Raw genomic sequence first — 19,444 nt, 5'->3', positions numbered from 1 at the left:
TTGGTTTTTCCAGGAGCTAGTTTTACACCAACTTATCACCCAGTGTAGACATTTATTGAAAGAAAGATGTGGATGTTTTTGAACTACGTGGTAAACCAATAGGGAATTTGGGGTTGATATGGAGTTAAATGCTGAATCCATTAAAGCAGGGGTGTCCATCCTCAGCCGATTTTACCTGGATCAATACCCGATTTTGAGGACAGTCACTTACTCTGGAAATGACTTCCATTTTGATTCATTGCTTTCAATTGTTTCTCATTTGGACGTCCTGAAAATCTGACTTGGGTCTCACTCCTGTTGACCAACATTGAACACTCCTACTTTAAATTGTTCCAAAGTTTCTTTTCGGACCATTTTCCCCTCTGATAGAAGGAGTGCTGATCTCTGCAGCGACCTGCAGAAAATGTTCCCATTATCTGGGAAAAAGTACCCCATTTTCTGGTGTGATGTCGTGAATTGGTATGTGCATTTTAAAGCATCTGGCAGCCTGGCCCTTGCATACAAGGTCATCTTTCACATTTCTATATTTAGTAGCTGCTCCTACCGGACAGGGGTGGTGGGGTGGTGGTGAGGAGGGATGAATAGAATACAAAAAAGGAATTACTTTGAACAGACGACCGCTGCCTATCCTCCGTCGTCTGTCCTCGTAATCTTTAGGTTTCGGCGATGGCAGTAGGAAGCACAATGGCAGACAGGCCCCCCTGAGCCAATCACAATGCTGGGCATTGTGATTGGTCAGAGCACCGTGGATCGGCGCTCAAACTGGAACAGGGAGCCTGTGCATGTTTCTGACCAGGCTGTGTAATGCAGCCTGGTAGAAACACCCAAGAGGGCCGGCCAAACATTGTAATGCAGCCTGGTAGAAACACCCAAGAGGGCCGGCCAAACAGTTCATGCACACTATGGGAGTGCACACCACTCCTCTCCTGCACTGGCCAGCCCCGCCCACCCCACCACTGACTACAAGAGAGAAAATAAAATGCTAATAACAATATGTTACTATCATTTTATTTTCCCTTTTGAGCAGTGGGGTGACGCTCCTCTGCTTTAGCAGAGGAACCGCCACTGTTTAGAATGCTGCGTCTTTTTCACTTACCATTTTACTCAACAACATTTGAGAATTTTCCCCACTGTTCTGAGGGCTTTTGTTTAAATGCTTTCAACAAAGGGGTCTATGGTTGCTGAGGGTTTCATTTTTTAAGACATATTTTCCATTTAATTTTTGCATTGTCCATAAACTTGTAAACTTGTAGAGCGCGATTTGCTGCCCGGAGGCGTCCAAGCGCTAAAGTAACCAGAACCTGCCGAAGAGCAGAGGAGGAGGAAACTAGGGGTTAGTGGGGGGAATTAAACAGGAAAGTCTTTAATTGTTTACGAAACACAGCAAGGTTGGGATTGGCTCTGAGATGTAGTGGCAGAGTGTTCCAGGTTCTGGACGCATTGTAGGCGAACGACCTTCCGCCTGATCTGGATCTTTTTATTCTTGGGCCACTGCTAAAAAGGTCTGGCTGGAGCGAAGGCTTCTGTTGGGAATATAGTGAGTGACTAAGTCACGGGCAATGCTGGGGCCTGTGTCCCAGAATGCTTGGTGGGCTATGCACATTGCTTTAAAAAGAACTCTCTGCCGAACCGGTAGCCAGTGAAGGCTAGCTAGTCCGGCCCTCACTGATTGTCTACGAGGGATCTTGAGCAGTAAGCGCGCTGCGCAGTTCTGCACTATCTGTAGTCTGCGCAGAGTGTACTCTGGGGAGCCGAGATAGAGCAAATTGTTAAATTCGAGGCGTGAGTGTATGAGACCTTGTATGGCCACTTGTTTGGCTTCCATGGGAAGGAGGGGGAAGATTTTATTTAACATCCTCGTGATGCCAAAACAGGTGGCTGATAGTTTTGTGGCTTGAACGTTGAAGGACAGCGATCTGTCCAGCCACACTCCGAGGCTCTTAATAATGTTTTTGGGGGCTGGGGGTGGACCCAGACACGGAGGCCATGAGGAGGGGGGGAGGCCAAAATCTGAGGGGCCTAGGAGCATCAGCTCTGTTTCTGTAACATCATTTTCAAACATTCTTTGCTACTGTGAAGATGTTGTTTACACAATTTGGGGCATATTTACAAGCCCCTATCAAACCATTACTTTCAGGGACGTTCTGATGGTGATAGGGGCTTCCCCTTATTTACAAGGCAGCGTTAAGCCACTTAACTTCTTGTAAATAAGGCACCCTTTCACGCTGGACTCAGCATGGAAGGGGAGGGCAATGGGTGTTGCGGTGGGTATTCCATCACAGCACCCATTGATTTTGATGCTGCCCCCTATTTACAAGAATGATGTAAATAGGAGGTAGCACCAAAATTAAGACCAGGGAAAACTTGATCTTACATTGGCGCAATGAGGAGAAATGCTTCATTTCTCCTCGTTTTTGCTGTTTCCATGTGTGCTGTCTTGTGCAGCACCCAGAAACAGCAAATTGCCATTGACTGTGTATGTGCAAGAAGGTGATCCTTCCTGCACATAAGCAATCTCCCTCAAAAATGATTTTTTGCAACTTATATGTATGCTGCATTAACCCCTTCCTTGCTGCCGTCGCCCATTGGCCGACGGCAGCACTACCTTCCAAGTGCTGCCGTCGGACAATGGCCGACGCGGCCCCGCCCGTTTTGCGGAAGTGCCGCACTGCGGGTAAATCGGGGCCGCAGGAAAGGGGTTAAGCAGCACACTTAGAAGTTTCAAACCGCCATGAATGATTGTTTATGTGCAGGAAAGGAGACCTTCCTGCACATAACCAATAATTTCCCCAATGCAGACACCCTTGCACTATGGTGCAAGGGTGCCTGCATTGGCGTTAGGCAGCTGAACTCCGCTCCATTGCTAGGGGAAACTCAGGGGTACGCCGTATTCTTGTGAATACGGCGCATCTCGGCATTTTCAGAATAGAGAAGTGTGCCGTTAGCAATGTTTGCTTAATGCCTTGCTTCTCCATTCTGTTGTAAATATGCCCTTTGGTTTTTTATGAACATCATTGCAAAGAGCTTAAATGATGCAGTTCTTTATTTTTGTGTTTTTAAAATGACGTCTTTATTTTGATTATGATTGCACTATTGAAATGTTTATGTGCAGAGGTCAAATTTATGTACTATAATTCTTACCTCCCTATACACCCTTTGAAGTGTTAGCCACAGTAGTATTCGCCAAAATACTGTGGAAACAATCTTCTGATACAAGAATATCATGTCAAAAGTGTTGTCAACTCAAAATATCGTGTCCCACGATATAGAAGGTAGAACATAGAGCTTCATTTATGAAAAGTGACAGCGATGCATCACTTTTCATTGCACCCTCCTTGCGGCACCAATGATGCGTCATATTTATAGTATGACGCATCATGTCACAAGGAGTTACAGATACATCAGTATTTCTGATGTATCTGTAGGCGCAAAAATTACGCATTGCTGGAGTGTGTCACAAAAGTGACGCAACTCCAGCAATGGGTCATTTCACATGGGCAAGTCCCATTTCAAATGTGCCTACGTCAGTCTTATGCCTGCTGTGATACAGGCGTAAGATATTCATGCATTTGCATCCTAGATGTGGCGCTTTTGCGAGGCTTACTTGCGTCAGAATGCCCACCCTGCCTAAATTATACCTGAAGCAGGTATAATGTAGCGCAGGGGTTTACAAAGTGGTGCATCTATCTAGAAGATTCACTTTGTAAATATGACGCAACATTTTTTACGCTGCTGGTGCATCACAAAAGTGACACATGGGCTCGTAAGTAAGCCCCATAATTTTATAGGTACATTATATCATTTTTAAAAAATATTATTGTATATAATATGCTTTTCTTTAATATAGTTGTATAAAATATAATTTTTTTATTAATTTCTTTTAGTTATTGTAATATTGAAAGGTATTAATATTAATTTATGGTTTGTGTTTTATTTTTTGCAGTATACTTGTAATTGTGAATAAACAATATAATGTTTTACACATTTAATAGCAATTTTTAATTTAGTAACAGGTTTGTGGGTTTGTAGGGAATATAAAGGACCTTTTTTTAAATGTAAGTTCTTCTTTTTAATCATCTTTTATGTTAATTCAGTTAATGATGTTTATGATGATTATGTTAATTGATCAATCCTAATTTTAATTAACATGTTTTTTTTAATGAATTTGTATTTGGTCGATCAGTTTATTTAATTATAACATTTTGTAAGTGATTTTTATATTTATTAATTGTTTTAATTTTATATGCTTTATTAAATAATTCTAGAGCATGAAGGCTATTCTAGACACTCATCAATCTGGGCAGGACACAGTATTGACTCTGTTACCCTTAAAGTACTGGATGATGTTCACCACATCCTCAACTGTGGCATTTGACACAATATATCGCAGCAGAATATTAACATTTGTTGAACACCGCATGGGCTTCAAAGGAAATGTCCTAAACTGGTTGTTCTCCTACCTTTAAACAATTGGAGACCACACAGCTGAACCAGTTGAATTACCATGGAGGTTCCTCAAAGGTCGATCCCCACCCCAAATCTATTTACCATTTACACTGCTTGTATTGTTACTGGTAGATAATAATGTGAGCATACATCAGTACGCTGATGACACTCAGCTGCACTTAATATTAGCCAACTTGCAAAATGCTGTAACTCTTTACCAGTCTCAAACTTAGCTAAACAGAAGTTTTCTCCTTAATTAGGAGAAAGCTGAGTTCCAATGACTTCCATCAGCAACAAACAAGTAGGACTTCTCACTATCAAACTTGCTCAACCTGAATTGTTAATCCCATTATCCTTTCTCTACAGTCAAATGACTTTGTTTAAATTATTGTCAAAATCTATCATTTAGTCAACACATAAATAAAGTATTACATACTCAAAATGTTCGACTCTGTTGAATAAAGAAAATCAATCCTCTACTCTTTATAAAACAGCAGAGCATGTCCTAACCTTCCTTAGACTTGATTCATTAAATGCCACTGTGGCAGGAATCCCCTTTCTCACCTGTTCCCTCACAAAGGCATGGTTCTCTTTGCTGTCAAATTAGTCCATCTAGAACAAAAAGCAATCACATCAAATGCATCCTCTGAGACCCTCAGTGACTTCCCATTCTAGCAAAGATCATGTTCATATTCCAAACGTTCCGACTTCTCTAAATGAAAACTCTCTCTTACCTCAAATCCTGACTAATGCAGGTGGATCTTTAAACCTGAGAAGGAAATGCTCAATTTTTCTGGAAGTATCCAAATTAAAATATACATTGGCTTGTAACCAATCTTCTTGTGGCAGCGGCCTCAGCCTGGAACTTACAACCAATAAACTTGAGGAGATTAACACAATTTATGGCTTTTAAGAAACAAAGTAAAGCTAGATTATTCAACATTTCCTGAACTAAAGTCACACTTTCATACGTATAATCAGATAGACGTGTTCATTGTTAACTGATGCTAAATGACAGGTGCCAAAATATATTGGAAACTTATCTTTAATGCTTTACCACTACTTCCTGCTCCTGTCCATTGTAATCCACTTTCTTATTTTTAGTTTCTGGATCGTTCTAGGACACCCCCGCGCCGCACGGCCACCAGCTGCTGCGTGTGCCCCTCCCCGCCTGACTGCCTCGCTGCCCCGGCTGCCGTCGCGTGACCACGCCCCTTGCCTTCGAGCGGCGTGGTTCGTGCTCGCCTGACCCACAGGCTCCTGGGCGCCGCTTCTCACCCTGTGCCCCTGTTGTCATTGCTGTAATTGATTTGTATTGTTTCTTTCTGTATTGCCTGTTTTCTTGTTTATAAGTTGCCCTTCGTCTTCCCTCCCCGCTCGCCGCTTCCCGCCACCGCCGCTAACCCTGCCCCTTTTTCCTTCTGTACCCTCCCCGCTCCCGCCTCCCAGCTGCTCCGCCCCCCCGCGCACTTGGCCATATATGGCGACCGTGCGACGCAGGTGAGTGTGACCTAGTTCTAGGACACCCCCGCGCCGCACGGCCACCAGCTGCTGCGTGTGCCCCTCCCCGCCTGACTACCTCGCTGCCCCGGCTGCAGTCGCGTGACCACGCCCCCTGCCTTCGAGCGGCGTGGTTCGTGCTCGCCTGACCCACAGGCTCCTGGGCGCCGCTTCTCACCCTGTGCCCCTGTTGTCATTGCTGTAATTGATTTGTATTGCTTCTTTCTGTATTGCCTGTTTTCTTGTTTATAAGTTGCCCTTCGTCTTCCCTCCCCGCTCCCCGCTTCCCGCCACCGCCGCTAACCCCGACCCTTTTTCCTTCTGTACCCTCCCCGCTCCCGCCTCCCAGCTGCTCCACCCCCCCGCGCACTTGGCCATATATGGCGACCGTGCGACGCAGGTGAGTGTGACCTAGTTCTAGGACACCCCCGCGCCGCACGGCCACCAGCTGCTGCGTGTGCCCCTCCCCGCCTGACTGCCTCGCTGCCCCGGCTGCCGTCGCGTGACCACGCCCCCTGCCTTCGAGCGGCGTGGTTCGTGCTCGCCTGACCCACAGGCTCCTGGGCGCCGCTTCTCACCCTGTGCCCCTGTTGTCAATGCTGTAATTGATTTGTATTGTTTCTTTCTGTATTGCCTGTTTTCTTGTTTATAAGTTGCCCTTCGTCTTCCCTCCCCCCTCCCCGCTTCCCGTCACCGCCGCTAACCCCGCCCCTTTTTCCTCCTGTACCCTCCCCGCTCCCGCCTCCCAGCTGCTCCACCCCCCGCGCTCTTGGCCATATATGGCGACCGTGCGACGCAGGTGAGTGTGACCTAGTTCTAGGACACCCCCGCGCCGCACGGCCACCAGCTGCTGCGTGTGCCCCTCCCCGCCTGACTGCCTCGCTGCCCCGGCTGCCGTCGCGTGACCACGCCCCCTGCCTTCGAGCGGCGTGGTTCGTGCTCGCCTGACCCACAGGCTCCTGGGCGCCGCTTCTCACCCTGTGCCCCTGTTGTCATTGCTGTAATTGATTTGTATTGTTTCTTTCTGTATTGCCTGTTTTCTTGTTTATAAGTTGCCCTTCGTCTTCCCTCCCCGCTCCCCGCTTCCCGCCACCGCCGCTAACCCCGCCCCTTTTTCCTTCTGTACCCTCCCCGCTCCCGCGTCCCAGCTGCTCCGCCCCCCCGCGCACTTCGCCATATATGGCGACCGTGTGAACGCGCAGCGGTCACGTGCAGCGGGCGCGCCGATTGTGCGCCGAAGGCGCGCCAAAGGTAAGCCCGTCTACGCCCGTCCGCGCCTGGACCGCGCCCAGTGCCAGGACCCATGGCCCACGAGGACCCCGGCCAACCCGCCTGACGTACACCGCCGCCACCCTCATCGCACTCAACACCGGCCGAATCCCAGGATGCTACCGAGCCACCCCACGACGCACCCACGGACCCTTCAGCTGCCACGCCTGCAAGTTCACCTGCATCCGGACCTGCCCTGCACCAGCGCCTGCCAAGCCGAACACCAGCAGCAACCACCTGAAGTGCATCCTGCTCAACACCCGCTCCGTCCACAGACACGCCATCGAACTCTGGAACCTCCTCGACACCACAGCCTCTGACGTTGCCTTCCTCACGGAGACCTGGATGAACGCCTCTTCAGCGCCCGACATCGCCATCGCCATCCCAGAGGGCTACAAGATCACCCGGAGAGACCGCACTGCCAACCAGATGGGAGGAGGCATCGCCGTCATCCACAGGAACACCATCCGCATCACGACCAGCACCGACGACACCCTAACGACCGCCGAACACCTGCACTTCCAGATCCACACCGACCCGAAGACAACCCTCAGAGGCACCCTGATCTACCCACCCCCGTGACCACGCACACAATTCAGCGAGGACATTGCCGACTTCGTCAGCCCGCATGCCCTCCCCTCCGCTGACTACATCCTCCTGGGGGACCTCAACTTCCACCTGGAGAACAACAACGACCGCAACACCATCACCCTGCTCGACAACCTCGCCAACCTCGGACTCAAGCAGCTGGTGTCCACCCCCACCCACCTCGCCGGACACACACTCGACGCCGTCTTCTCATCCAGCAAAGACATCGCCTTCAGCCACGCCACAGAACTCCACTGGACGGACCACAGCTGTGTCCACTTCACCTTCAAAAGAACGACGATCCACCACCACCAGCAACAGGTTGCCCGTAGAAGCTGGAACAAGATCACTGCCAACCAGCTCGCCGCTTCCCTGAGACAGCACCCTCCTGCCAGCTCAGCGAACCCCAGCCAGGCCGCCGACAACCTCTCGAAGTGGATCAGCAACTGCGCGGACGAACTCGCCCCTCTGAGGACCCCGCCCAGCAGACCCGGCAGCAAGAAAGCCCCATGGTTCACCAACGAACTTAAGAGCTCCAAGAAGAACTGCCGAGCCCCCGAGAAAGTCTGGAGAAGGGAACCAACACCGGACAACATGACCACCCTCAAGCTCGCCACCCGGAAGCACCACCAACTGATCCGCGCCGCCAAGAAAACTGCATTCAAGGACCGGCTGGACAACAACGCACACAACTGCAAGGAACTCTTCAACATCGTGAAAGAGCTCTCCAACCCCATCGCCGGAAACAACGACATCACCCCATCGCAAGACCTCTGCAACTCCCTCGCCTCCTACTTCCACAACAAGATCGCGGACATACACAACAGCTTCAGCATTCAACCGACGCACGCCACGACCGCAGCAACGCCGCCCACCACCACCCTCCGCACCTGGACTCCGATCAGCACCGAAGACACCGCCCGCATGATGAACTCCGTCCACTCCGGATCTCCGACCGACCCCTGCCCTCACCACGTCTTCAACATGGCCGACGCTGTCATCGCACCCCACCTGCGGGACATCATCAACACCTCCTTCGACACCGCCACCTTCCCTGAGAGCTGGAAGCACGCCAAACTCAGCGCTCTCCTCAAGAAACCCACAGCGGACCCCACCGAACTCAAGAATTACCGCCCCATCTCGCTCCTCCCGTTTCCAGCCAAAGTCATCGAGAAGACCGTCAACAAACAGCTGGCCGCCTTCCTCGAGACGAATGGATCCCTCGACCCCTCACAGTCTGGCTTCCGAGCCAACCACAGCACCGAGACCGCCCTCATCGCTGCCACTGACGATATCCGAGCCCTGGTGGACAACGGAGATACAGCGGCCCTCATCCTCCTAGACCTCTCCGCAGCATTCGACACGGTCTGCCACCGCACCCTAGTGCAGCGACTCAGCAACGTCGGAATCCAGGAGAAGGCACTGGAATGGATCATCTCCTTCCTCGACGGAAGAACACAGAGAGTCCGCCTACCACCGTACAAGTCAGAAGCCACCGAAGTCATCTGCGGCGTCCCTCAAGGATCCTCGCTGAGCCCCACCCTCTTCAACGTCTACATGAGCCCCCTCGCGGCCATCACACGCCAACACAACCTCAACATATTCTCCTACGCCGACGACACCCAGCTGATCCTCTCCCTGACCAACGACCCCGCCGCCGCCAGAGCCAATCTGCACGAAGGGATGAAAGATGTAGCCGAGTGGATGACGACCAGCCGCCTGAAACTGAACTCAGACAAGACGGAGGTCCTCATCCTGGGCTCCTCGCCCTCCGCCTGGGACGACTCCTGGTGGCCCCCCGCCCTGGGCACCGCACCCAAACCGACGGACCACGCACGCAACCTGGGCTTTCATCCTGGACTCCTCCCTCTCCATGACCAGGCAAGTCAACGCCGTCTCCTCGTCGTGCTTCAACATCTTAGGCATGCTACGGAAGATCCAACACACACCTCTAAGTATTGAAAGAAAAAACAACATTGCATTTATTTAATATATGTGCAGACCATATACGGAAAAACACATTCAATAGTACAATGTTTTATTAAACAGTATGTATAAGGCAGGTGTTGGTTTGTATTACCTCATCCGTTGTTGATTTCCTGCGTGAAATGTACACAGGAACTACAGGTAGGGTAAGATTTGGGACCAAGGGGGAACTTACAGGAAGCTTCAGGGTGGAAAAGGGGGTCAGACAGGGCTGCGTGCTGGCCCCCTTTCTATTTACTGTCTACACTAATGGACTGGAAGCCGCGATGCTTCAAGGCAGTAAAGATTTACCTACAATCGCTCGTCGGCAAATACCTGCATTATTATATGCCGACGATGCTGTCATTTTAGCAAGAACCCCAAATGAACTCCAATGTGCAGTAAACAGATATTGTACGTTCATGGCCACCTTGAACTTAAAACTAAATGTTAAGAAAACTTACACTATGCAAGCCGGGAAGGGGTCTGGGAAGCACCGAAGGTTGTTTGTAAAAGGTGAACCACTAGATAGAACGGCAACCTACCCATACCTGGGGATAGTAATAGACGAGAAGTTCAAGTGGATCCCAGCGGTTAATGCCAGGAAACTTGCCTTCTTGAGGGAAACTGTCTCATTAAAAGCATTTTCACAAAAACTGGGCCAACGTCCAATACAAGTAATGAGAAAAATATATAATGCAAAATGCATATCCACGGCAATATATGGGGCAGGAATATGGGGATATGTAAATGTTAAAGCCATTCAAAAAATTGAGAATTCCTTTTTACGATATTTACTTGCGGTCCCAAGGAATACCTCCACATACGCATGTCACACAGAATTGGGACTAGACTATATAACAGACATCATAAAACAACAGCCAGTAATGCTGTGGCGTAGAATATGGGTTACAGATCAATGCCATTTAACGAGATCCATCATTGAAGACACTCTGAGTCTCGATCAGTGTAAAAAAATCAAATGGCTAACTTACGTCAAAGCAATTCTTGAGGACTTGGGCTACAAGAAATATTTTGATAATCCTTCTAGGATAAATGAAATTTCTAAGGCGGATCTAAAAAAAGAATGCCTTGCACATCTGAGGCAGATACGCCTAGTAACCGAGATCCACAAACAATCTGTTCAGAAATCATACTAGTGCAGACTGTTTTTGAATCGGAACCCTATTTGTTATATAATCTAACCCAATATGAAAAAATGCTGCTAACTCGCTTAAGGTTTGACATGTTTCATTTGCTAGTTTCCTTTCCAACCCAAAACGACTGGGCGTCCACACGGACATGCTGTCCATGTGATTTGGTATCTACACAATCAACCATACATACTATTCTATTCTGCAAATTCTTTGTAGAACCCCGTAGACGTTGTTTACTCCCCATCCTAAAACTTTGGGGGCTTCGCCAATGCCGTCCTGCATTCTTGGCACTACAATATTTAGAAAATGAAAAATATGCTAAAGCAATTGTACGTTTTCTTAAATTTTGTATTCAACATCGTCGCAACCTATGAATTGATCTGATTAGGAGAGATACAATGAAGGCGCACAAATTTCTAGGTTCTAAGATGAATATAAATTGTATGATATATCTTGCTGCTTCCTTTTTATCAGATCTGCTTTTTTAAATGAATTCTAATTGTTTTTAGTATTTTAAAATTGTGATCTTAAAACACGATCAACTTTGTAAATTGTATTTTATGAACTTTTATGGTGTTCTTATCAAATGAACTACCGAATAAAGTATTTTTGATTTGATTTGATTTGATTACCTCATCCGAAGGTAAGATTGAACTACACACCCATATGTCATTGGCAAAGCCAAGAAAGGGGGTATAAGTTTATCAGGATAAGCGTGACAATACAAATATTGGTTTGAAAATTAAAAGGCACACTCATCTCTCTACGTCAATGTATCTCAGCCCTTTCAATCAAATAAATTGGGTTTTCATCAGAAATGTAATATAAAGACAATAAAAAGGAGAGCACAAAACCAAGCACATACAGCTGTTGCCAGAAGAGGAAGCATAACAGACTCACATCACTTGAACAATAACCCTTCTTTATGACGAAATACATCTCAATCTCAATGGTCAGGGTACATTATCTACAAATAGGCATGTCCGCCAATCCAGCCAAAACATTGTTTAATTGTATTCACTTTAACATCTTACCTGCTACCGAAGGCGTCCCAGGTAGAGTTGCTAACAAATGTAACACATTTTTAGATTATTTCATGAACAAGATTCTCTCATCAGAAAAGATGACTCATCCAAGACTATCTCATCAAGAACGATAGGATAAAAATCTATGGGCCTCATTTCTGGGAAGTGACGCATCGCTGCGTGAAAGCAGCGATGCGTCACTTCTCAGTGCGCCCCCCTTGCGACATGATTGATGCGTCATATTTACTGTATGACGCATCATGTCGCAAGGAGTTACTGATACGTCAGTATTTCTGACATATCTGTATGGCGCAAAAGTGATGCATTGCTGGAGTGTGTCACAAAAGTGACGTCACTCCAGCAATGTGCCCTTTCACATGGGGCAAGCCCCATGTGAAAGGGCCTGCGTCAGCCTTACGCCTGCTGTGAGGCAGGTGTAAGATATTGATGCAACGGCGTCCTAGAAGTGACGCAGTGAAATCTCATAGATTTCACTGCGTCACTTCTACGACCCTTTCTTGTGTCAATACGCCCCCCCCTTGCATACATTATACCTGGCACAGGTATAATGTGGCGCAGAAGTTTACAAAGTGACGCATCTATCTAGATGCGTCACTTTGTAAATATGACGCAACATGGCTCATTTGTTACACCACTGGTGCATCACAAAAAGTGACGCACCAGCGGTGTAAAAATGACGCAAGGCCTCATAAATAAGGCCCTATGATTATGTGGAACCACTTCCAACTAAGCATGGGCGGAAAATCCGTTTCGCTCGCGGATTTTGCGGATTTTCGGGAAATTCGCAATCCGCGAGATTCGCGAATCTCCCGCAAAATCCGCAAATCCGCGAGCAGCGTATTTTGCTCGCACTGCTCGCACTGTTCGCGTGAGTTCGCGGCTTCCCAGTACAACTTCGCGCCCGCGAATAAGTGCTAAATTGCAGAAATACGATCTTAGCAAAACTGAAACTACTTACCAGGTTCAAAAGTTCAGGCTCATCATTAGTAGCCATTTCCTGTAGTGCTTCCTGAGGGGCCCCTCCAGAGTTCAGTTGCCAGTTGCAACTATTATGTGACCCTGCTCTGAACCTCAGAATAGTTACACATATGCCACAAAGGTCCTGAATTACAGCTAAGGGAGACAAGCAGGAGCCAGGCTGGAAGTTAAAATCCATTAATCAGCCCCTAATTCATTATTGTCAGTTGGGGCAGGGCAGGTGTTGTAACTAATTTTGCAACAATGAAAGCACTTAGCAAGTGCAAAAGATCACTAATCAGGGCGCACTAAGGAAGCAGGTGCCAGCTAAAAAAATATTCTGTGACACATTAATCAGCCCCAAATTAATTCAGGTCACTTGAGGCAGGGAAGGTGTGCTTTGCTTTGCCGAAAATAATGTACACTGGACAACCAGAGGGTGTGGTGATGAAACAGAGGGTGGCATGGGTGGGCCAGAGGGTGGCATGAGTAGTCAGAGAGTGGCAGTGGTGACAGAGAGTGGCAGTGATGAAGAAGAGTGTCCCAAACAGGCTGGACACGTAGAAACAACAAGTTCGCAAAACTTGCGACCCGACAGGTAAGTTCGCAAATTGCGAAATTGTAAAAACCCTCGCGAACTGGCAGAAACACGGGCGAACACAAAAAAAAAAAAAAACCGCAAATTTGCGGGAATTCGCGGATTTTGCGGATTGCGAGTTCGCAAATCCGCAAAATTCGCGAACGCGAGATTCGCAAAATTCGCCCATGCTTACTTCCAACCCATAAGCGCTGAAGAGCATATATTAAGCATTAGATATCTCAAGCCCACCCTGTTGCACAGGCACCCAAGCAATGGGTATTGTCAAAGCAAATACATTATTTCCCTTTTTAGTCCTTTCTGCATCCTTTGAACAAGGAATCTTTCCTGAAATGCTGCAATGTGGACAAAGAATTTCATTTTTATAGACACCAAACATTAACCTAGAATTACCCTTGCTACTGACTGGTAAAGAATTTCCTGTGGTTGGGTAGAGCCATAGAAGGATGCATCTCATATGAATGACTACTTTTCATCAGCTCAGAGAGCCATCTAGGGCAGGTTGAAGCATTGAAACAGCCACATTAACAAATCAATACAACATCCATCTGATATTTGATCAGGCTGCCTTTGCAGAGCTTCTCAATCTCTGAGGCATTTTACATGATCGACCATGAACTCCTTTTCTGTAAAAGCTGCTGATATGCAAAGTGTCACCATACTTTTCAAGTGACCGAGTACCATATAGAACTGTTAAAATAAAGAAATGCATAACTGGGGAAAGAAAAGATGAAAAGGAACCAGCAAGAGTGAGATGAAGAGATAGGACGTGAGGGCGATGGAAGATAAAGGCGTGAGACAGAATCAAGACTAGACAGCTCTGGTATCCCTCAACTCTAGCACTCTGCAGTGCTGGCAGTGGGATCCTGATAAAAAACTTTGAGCCACTCCAGTTCTTTTCACAAATTTAGCACTGAGGGTAACAATTACTAAAAACAACCCATGACTGATGAAAAGTTAGACTCCAGAACGTGTTTTCCATTAAAGAAAATATCCTTCCATTAAATCTCTGGTTTTATTTTGTGAACATTTCTTTTCCTAAGTCAAGAACATATGTATCTATGAATGCAGAACCTCTAATTTTGATTGCTTAAAGGTTGATCAGAAACGTGTTAACAATGTTACGTGCTGTCTCACATTTTTTCTAGAGTGCCATTTTCCTGGGCAGAATATGCGCAGACAATATCTCCCTGTCTAAGAACAGGGAGGCCTTCCTTTGCTGTGGTAAGGAGCACCTGGACCGAGAACTGTGCTTTAAGAATTTGCAGAACAGGCCTCCCGTTCATCTGCCTGCGATCAGCAGCCATTTCAGCCAGGACGAAGAATGCCTTGCCTTCTCAGCGAACAAAAACCTGCTGGTAGAGAGGTACAGCCCCGCTAACAATGTCAGCCAGCGTCACCGTGTGAATGAAGGCTCCAAAACGTGACTGGTTCTCGCATTTGAGCGGCGTTATCGCCGGCATTGTCTGGATGCTGTCTGTGTTCACGATACTGTCGAGCATTTAAGGTGCTTTCAAAAGTTTTGTATGGTGAATCGTTTAAGGGGTGCACAGCCTTAAACGGGATCCAGAAATGTTTAAAGATTCGTATCACAGTGTCCCTTGGGCAGAGGTTAATAAACTCCCGCCCATAAACTTAGAAACATGTCATTGTGTTTTGATGTTGTGTGACTTGCTACATGTGTGTTAATATTTTGGCCACCACTATTGTGTTAACTAATAACTGCCATCTGCGTTTAACTCTTAGGCTTGCAAACAAACTCCTTGATATCAACTTATTGCATACGCAGTATAAAAGCAGATACTCAGAGTATATGCTATGTATTGCCTTAGTTGAGTGTGGGGAGGAGCCATGACTCACCACATGTGAAAACTCGTGTAGTTGATGATGCCCCGCCCCTCCCTCAACAATGGTAATACATGGGGTCAGATTTACAAGCCCCTTGCGCCTCTTTTGCGCTGCCGTTGCGTCACATTTGTGATGCAGCGGCGGCGCAAAAGATGCGCCATGGTGCAGGCTATTTACAACGTGACGCATCTGGGAGATGCGTCACGTTGTAAAGCCCTGCGCCTTAAGGAGGCGTTCTGGTGCAGGGGTGGGGGGGGCGTTCCGGCGCAGGAAACCTCCTAAAAGTGGCTGAGTGAAATCTACAAGATTTCACTCTGTTACTTTTATGCCAATGCTACGTCAAAACCCTGAGCCTGCTTTAAGCAGGCGTAAGGCTTGACGCAGCATTAGTAGAATGGGTCCCCTGAGCATTGCTGGAGCTGCGTTGCGCATGCAACGCAACTCCAGCAATGCGATACCTTTATGGCACAAATGCGTGACACATCTGTGCCGTTTTTGCCCCATGGTGCGCCGCATTGTAAATGCGGCGCATCATGGGTGGCGGAGGCATGGCGCACAATTACTGGCGCATCCCTGCTAATTTGCAGGGATGCGCCAGTAATTGTAAATATGCCCCAAAGTATATTACATTCTGTGTATCTGAATATATGTATTTATTTGTTTTAAAAAAAGATATGTAACTCAAAACCCAGGATGCAAGGAGTTAAATTTGTGCAGAATGATACAATCTTATTGATACGTCTATGTCACCATTGGAAGAATTATTTTGGTTTGTAAAGTAATTTTAATATGCAATGTGTGAGGCAGTAAACAGCGTTTTCATCAAGTCAAGTTTACTTTACTGTAGCAATATACTGCAATTTGACCTTCGTATTGTGGTAATAAATGTGTGTTTGCTAGTGCAGTTGCTCTAAATACCATCTGTTATTGCACCACAAGAATTATTACTACCATAGCAAAAACAGTGTACAAGCAGATGCGCTGAGTATGATCTGTCATTGGATACTATTGGTGAGCGTGGGAAGGGCCAAGACTCACAAGAGTCGAAGTGTAGAGTGGTTCGTGCTGCCTCTCCTCTTCCTCGACAACCTTATTAAATAGCATACTGCACTCTACACATCTGCATTTGTGATTTATGGCATGGTGCTTTCTTGTGTATCTGTTTAACCCCTTCCATGCTGATGACGGCCCCCGTCCGTCATGCACTACGGTGGGCGTGTGCTGACGATGGCTGGGGGCCGCCATGAACCCGCCCACTCATTAAAATCGCTGCACAGGCGCAGAATCGCGGCTGCGCCCAATGGGTTAAAAAAGTATTTGTAACCAAAATCTGGATACAAGGACTTTAATTTTTGCCATCAAGTAAAGTCACTTTGAAGAGGCCTCCTGACGTCCAACAATTATCTCCCTTTGTAAAATCATAGCAATAAGTAATCGGTGAGTTAGTAAACAATGTTTTTCTCATGTTTATTTTGCTGTTCTATGGTAGTAGCATGTAATGTGACCTTTACACTATACTAATACATGTGGAAAAGTATGTCAATTAGTACAGTTTCTCTTAATAAAGTATATTATAGGGCCACATGTATCGTAACTGAATTGCCTGGTAGTCTGCCTGATTGTAGACTGGTGGCGCTAGAGAGCAACACGAGAGAGTTCGCAGAGTTCGCAGAGGAGTAGTGGAGCAGGCGAGAGGTGAGAGCTGCGGCAGCGGCGTTTTTCATCGAGAGCCGTAGCTGTGAGCCGAAGCTGAATACAAGCTGCTTACAAGCCGCTTTTCAAGCCGTAGTGCAAGCCGTACCACGGAGCACCGAAGCAAAAGCCGCAAAGCCGCCAAACCGCTGATCCGCTAAGCCGCCGGCGGCCGCCAGTTGAGGAGATTTTGAGAGCCGAGGCAAGGCGCTTGAGTAGTGCGAGCTGTGCGAACTGGTGCCGCCGGTGCTGTGGAGCTGCTGTGGAGCTGCAAGGGATGGCAGCAGCGGCGGTGGCGGCGGCCAACTGAGCCAACTGAGACAGCGAAAGTGGCAGAGGAGTTCGGATACCGGGAAGCCCTCTGAGCCCTCTGAGCCCTCTGAACCCTCTGAGACCAAGAGGGGATTTTGAAGGAGCTGGAGCAGCGGTCTGGAGCCGTTTCAGCTAAGCGGCTCAGGGCGTCTCATTGAGAAGACGAACTACATAGCAAACAAAGCTAATGTAAAAGCATCCCCCAAGAGGCTTAGGGCGCTGAGGACACCAAGCCGGGGGAGCCGAGAAGTGATTCTTAAGGACTGTTTCAAGAGCTACTGAGACGCACCGGGAGTAGGCGGACTCTAGGAACAGGCGACGGGCGACATTGTAGCCGCTGCATCACCTACGCACTTGAAGCCTGAAGTTCGAGGAAAAGGGGGAAAAGGGGGCAGTAATATCAAGGACCCCTGACTTCCCCCTTCCCACAAGGTGGAGCAAGGTGGAGCAGTAAAGCATAATCTTGGGCTATGAGCTGGGTCTTGGGAGCAGCAAGGGGCAGTAAGGGGCTGAAGGAGTTGGAGGAGCCACGAGTGATCTCGAAAGATTAAAGCATCAACCCGGAGAAACCTTGAGAAACCTTGAGAGATTTGAGAGCTGGGACAAGCCAGAGCCAGCACAAGAGGGAGAGGCAAAGTTCCAGAAGTCGAGCGACAAACTCAGCGAAAAAACAAGTAAGGAGTAGCAAAGGAACAGGGTCCAAGGGTCTAAGGGGACAGCAGAAAAGAGAGGGGTAGCAGAAATTACTGGTACTTGTCTGGTACTAGTCCAGTCGACCTAGTTTTGGAACCAGAGCAAAGGGGCTGGAGAGTGATACCTATGAGAACAGGCACTTTTTGATGGACCAATAAGACATAAAGAGGGATCGAGATAGCGGAATCATCCATTCAAACTGAGTCCATTTTGCAGTAATATAGAACCATATTTTCACAGTTCTTGCCAAAAAGCTTTCTATCCAACCATCCAACCATCCGACCCCTGATCACACTTCCAAGTGTACTCCCCGACGGCAGCTGTCGCTTAAGCGGCAGACGGGCTTGGGGAGTTTTGGGAAAGACAACGCAGTATAGGAGCGGGAAGGGAAAACATTCCGGAAATTTGCAGTTTTGAAGATGCGGTCAGGAAAAATCCGACAGTCTCGAATACAGAAAGCAAAAAGAAGGTTGGCAGTAAAAGGGAAAAAAGAACAAGAGAATAAAAGCAATTTAGAAGAGTCAACCGGGAACGAACAATCTGACCAGGCACATATCCCCATGGCCGAACCTTTCAAGTTTGGAGGTGAAAAAGTGAAATACAATTTTCAGTTCTCAAAAGAGCAAGGGGCAGTAACACTAAGTAACAGCAATGGTGTAAAATCTCAAAAAAGTCCCCCAAAAACTACCGGCTTGACTTCATCACGTAAAAAACGCAAGATGAGAAATGACTCGAAATAAGTATGAGTCCTAATCTCAAAGAAAAATCGACAATAAAAAATTGGCTGATTAAAACCTCGGCACAAGTTCATGCACCCTGCAATCAAACAAAGTTAACACCAAACAAAACATCAGATGAGGTTAACGAAAATAGCCCAGTACTCATTAATCAGAGCAATTTAGGATCCCAAACAAATCTTCAGAAAAGCGCACAAAAGATTGAGTGGTCCAAATAATTCTCGATCTTTGAAGAAACAGAACTGCGGAGAATGCTCGAAGAAAATACACACAAGGAAACCGACCCAATGCAACTAAGTCTCGAAAATTTGAGAAAATTGGAACATCTCGAAAACATTGGTAAAAGAAATGCAAACAGACAAAAAAGGAAGCCAACATCCTCTCCAATTATCCTTACATCAAGCCCAATTAGACAACCGGCTAATAAGAGCCAGGTTTCTAACACAGCAAAGAATACAACAAAAGAAGAACACCCTATAACTATCTCTTCCTCAGAAAGTCTAAATAGGTCAACAGGGGCACAGTTGCAACAAACTGAAGGAAAATCCACACTCTGGGGGGATGTGCTCCTAAAAAGTTTACTACAAGCAATTAATGCGCTGAACTTCCAATCAAACAAACTCGACGTGCAGGTAG

General features: G+C 47.2%; 1 protein-coding gene across 1 annotated transcript in view; it reads left to right on the top strand.

Annotated features, from left to right (window-relative positions):
• LOC147727462 (afamin-like) overlaps positions 1–19,444 on the top strand; it is a 105,700-nt gene that overhangs the window by 65,203 nt on the left and 21,053 nt on the right. The window contains exon 4 of the mRNA XM_086961532.1: positions 14,675–14,892. Coding sequence (XP_086817658.1) covers positions 14,675–14,892 — 218 coding nt within the window. The remainder of the gene's footprint in view (positions 1–14,674; positions 14,893–19,444) is intronic.

The sequence above is a fragment of the Lissotriton vulgaris genome, chromosome 3_1, assembly GCF_964263255.1.
Source record: "Lissotriton vulgaris chromosome 3_1, aLisVul1.2, whole genome shotgun sequence".
NCBI classification, from domain to species: Eukaryota; Metazoa; Chordata; class Amphibia; order Caudata; family Salamandridae; genus Lissotriton; species Lissotriton vulgaris.
This window is presented reverse-complemented; position numbering and strand designations above follow the sequence as displayed.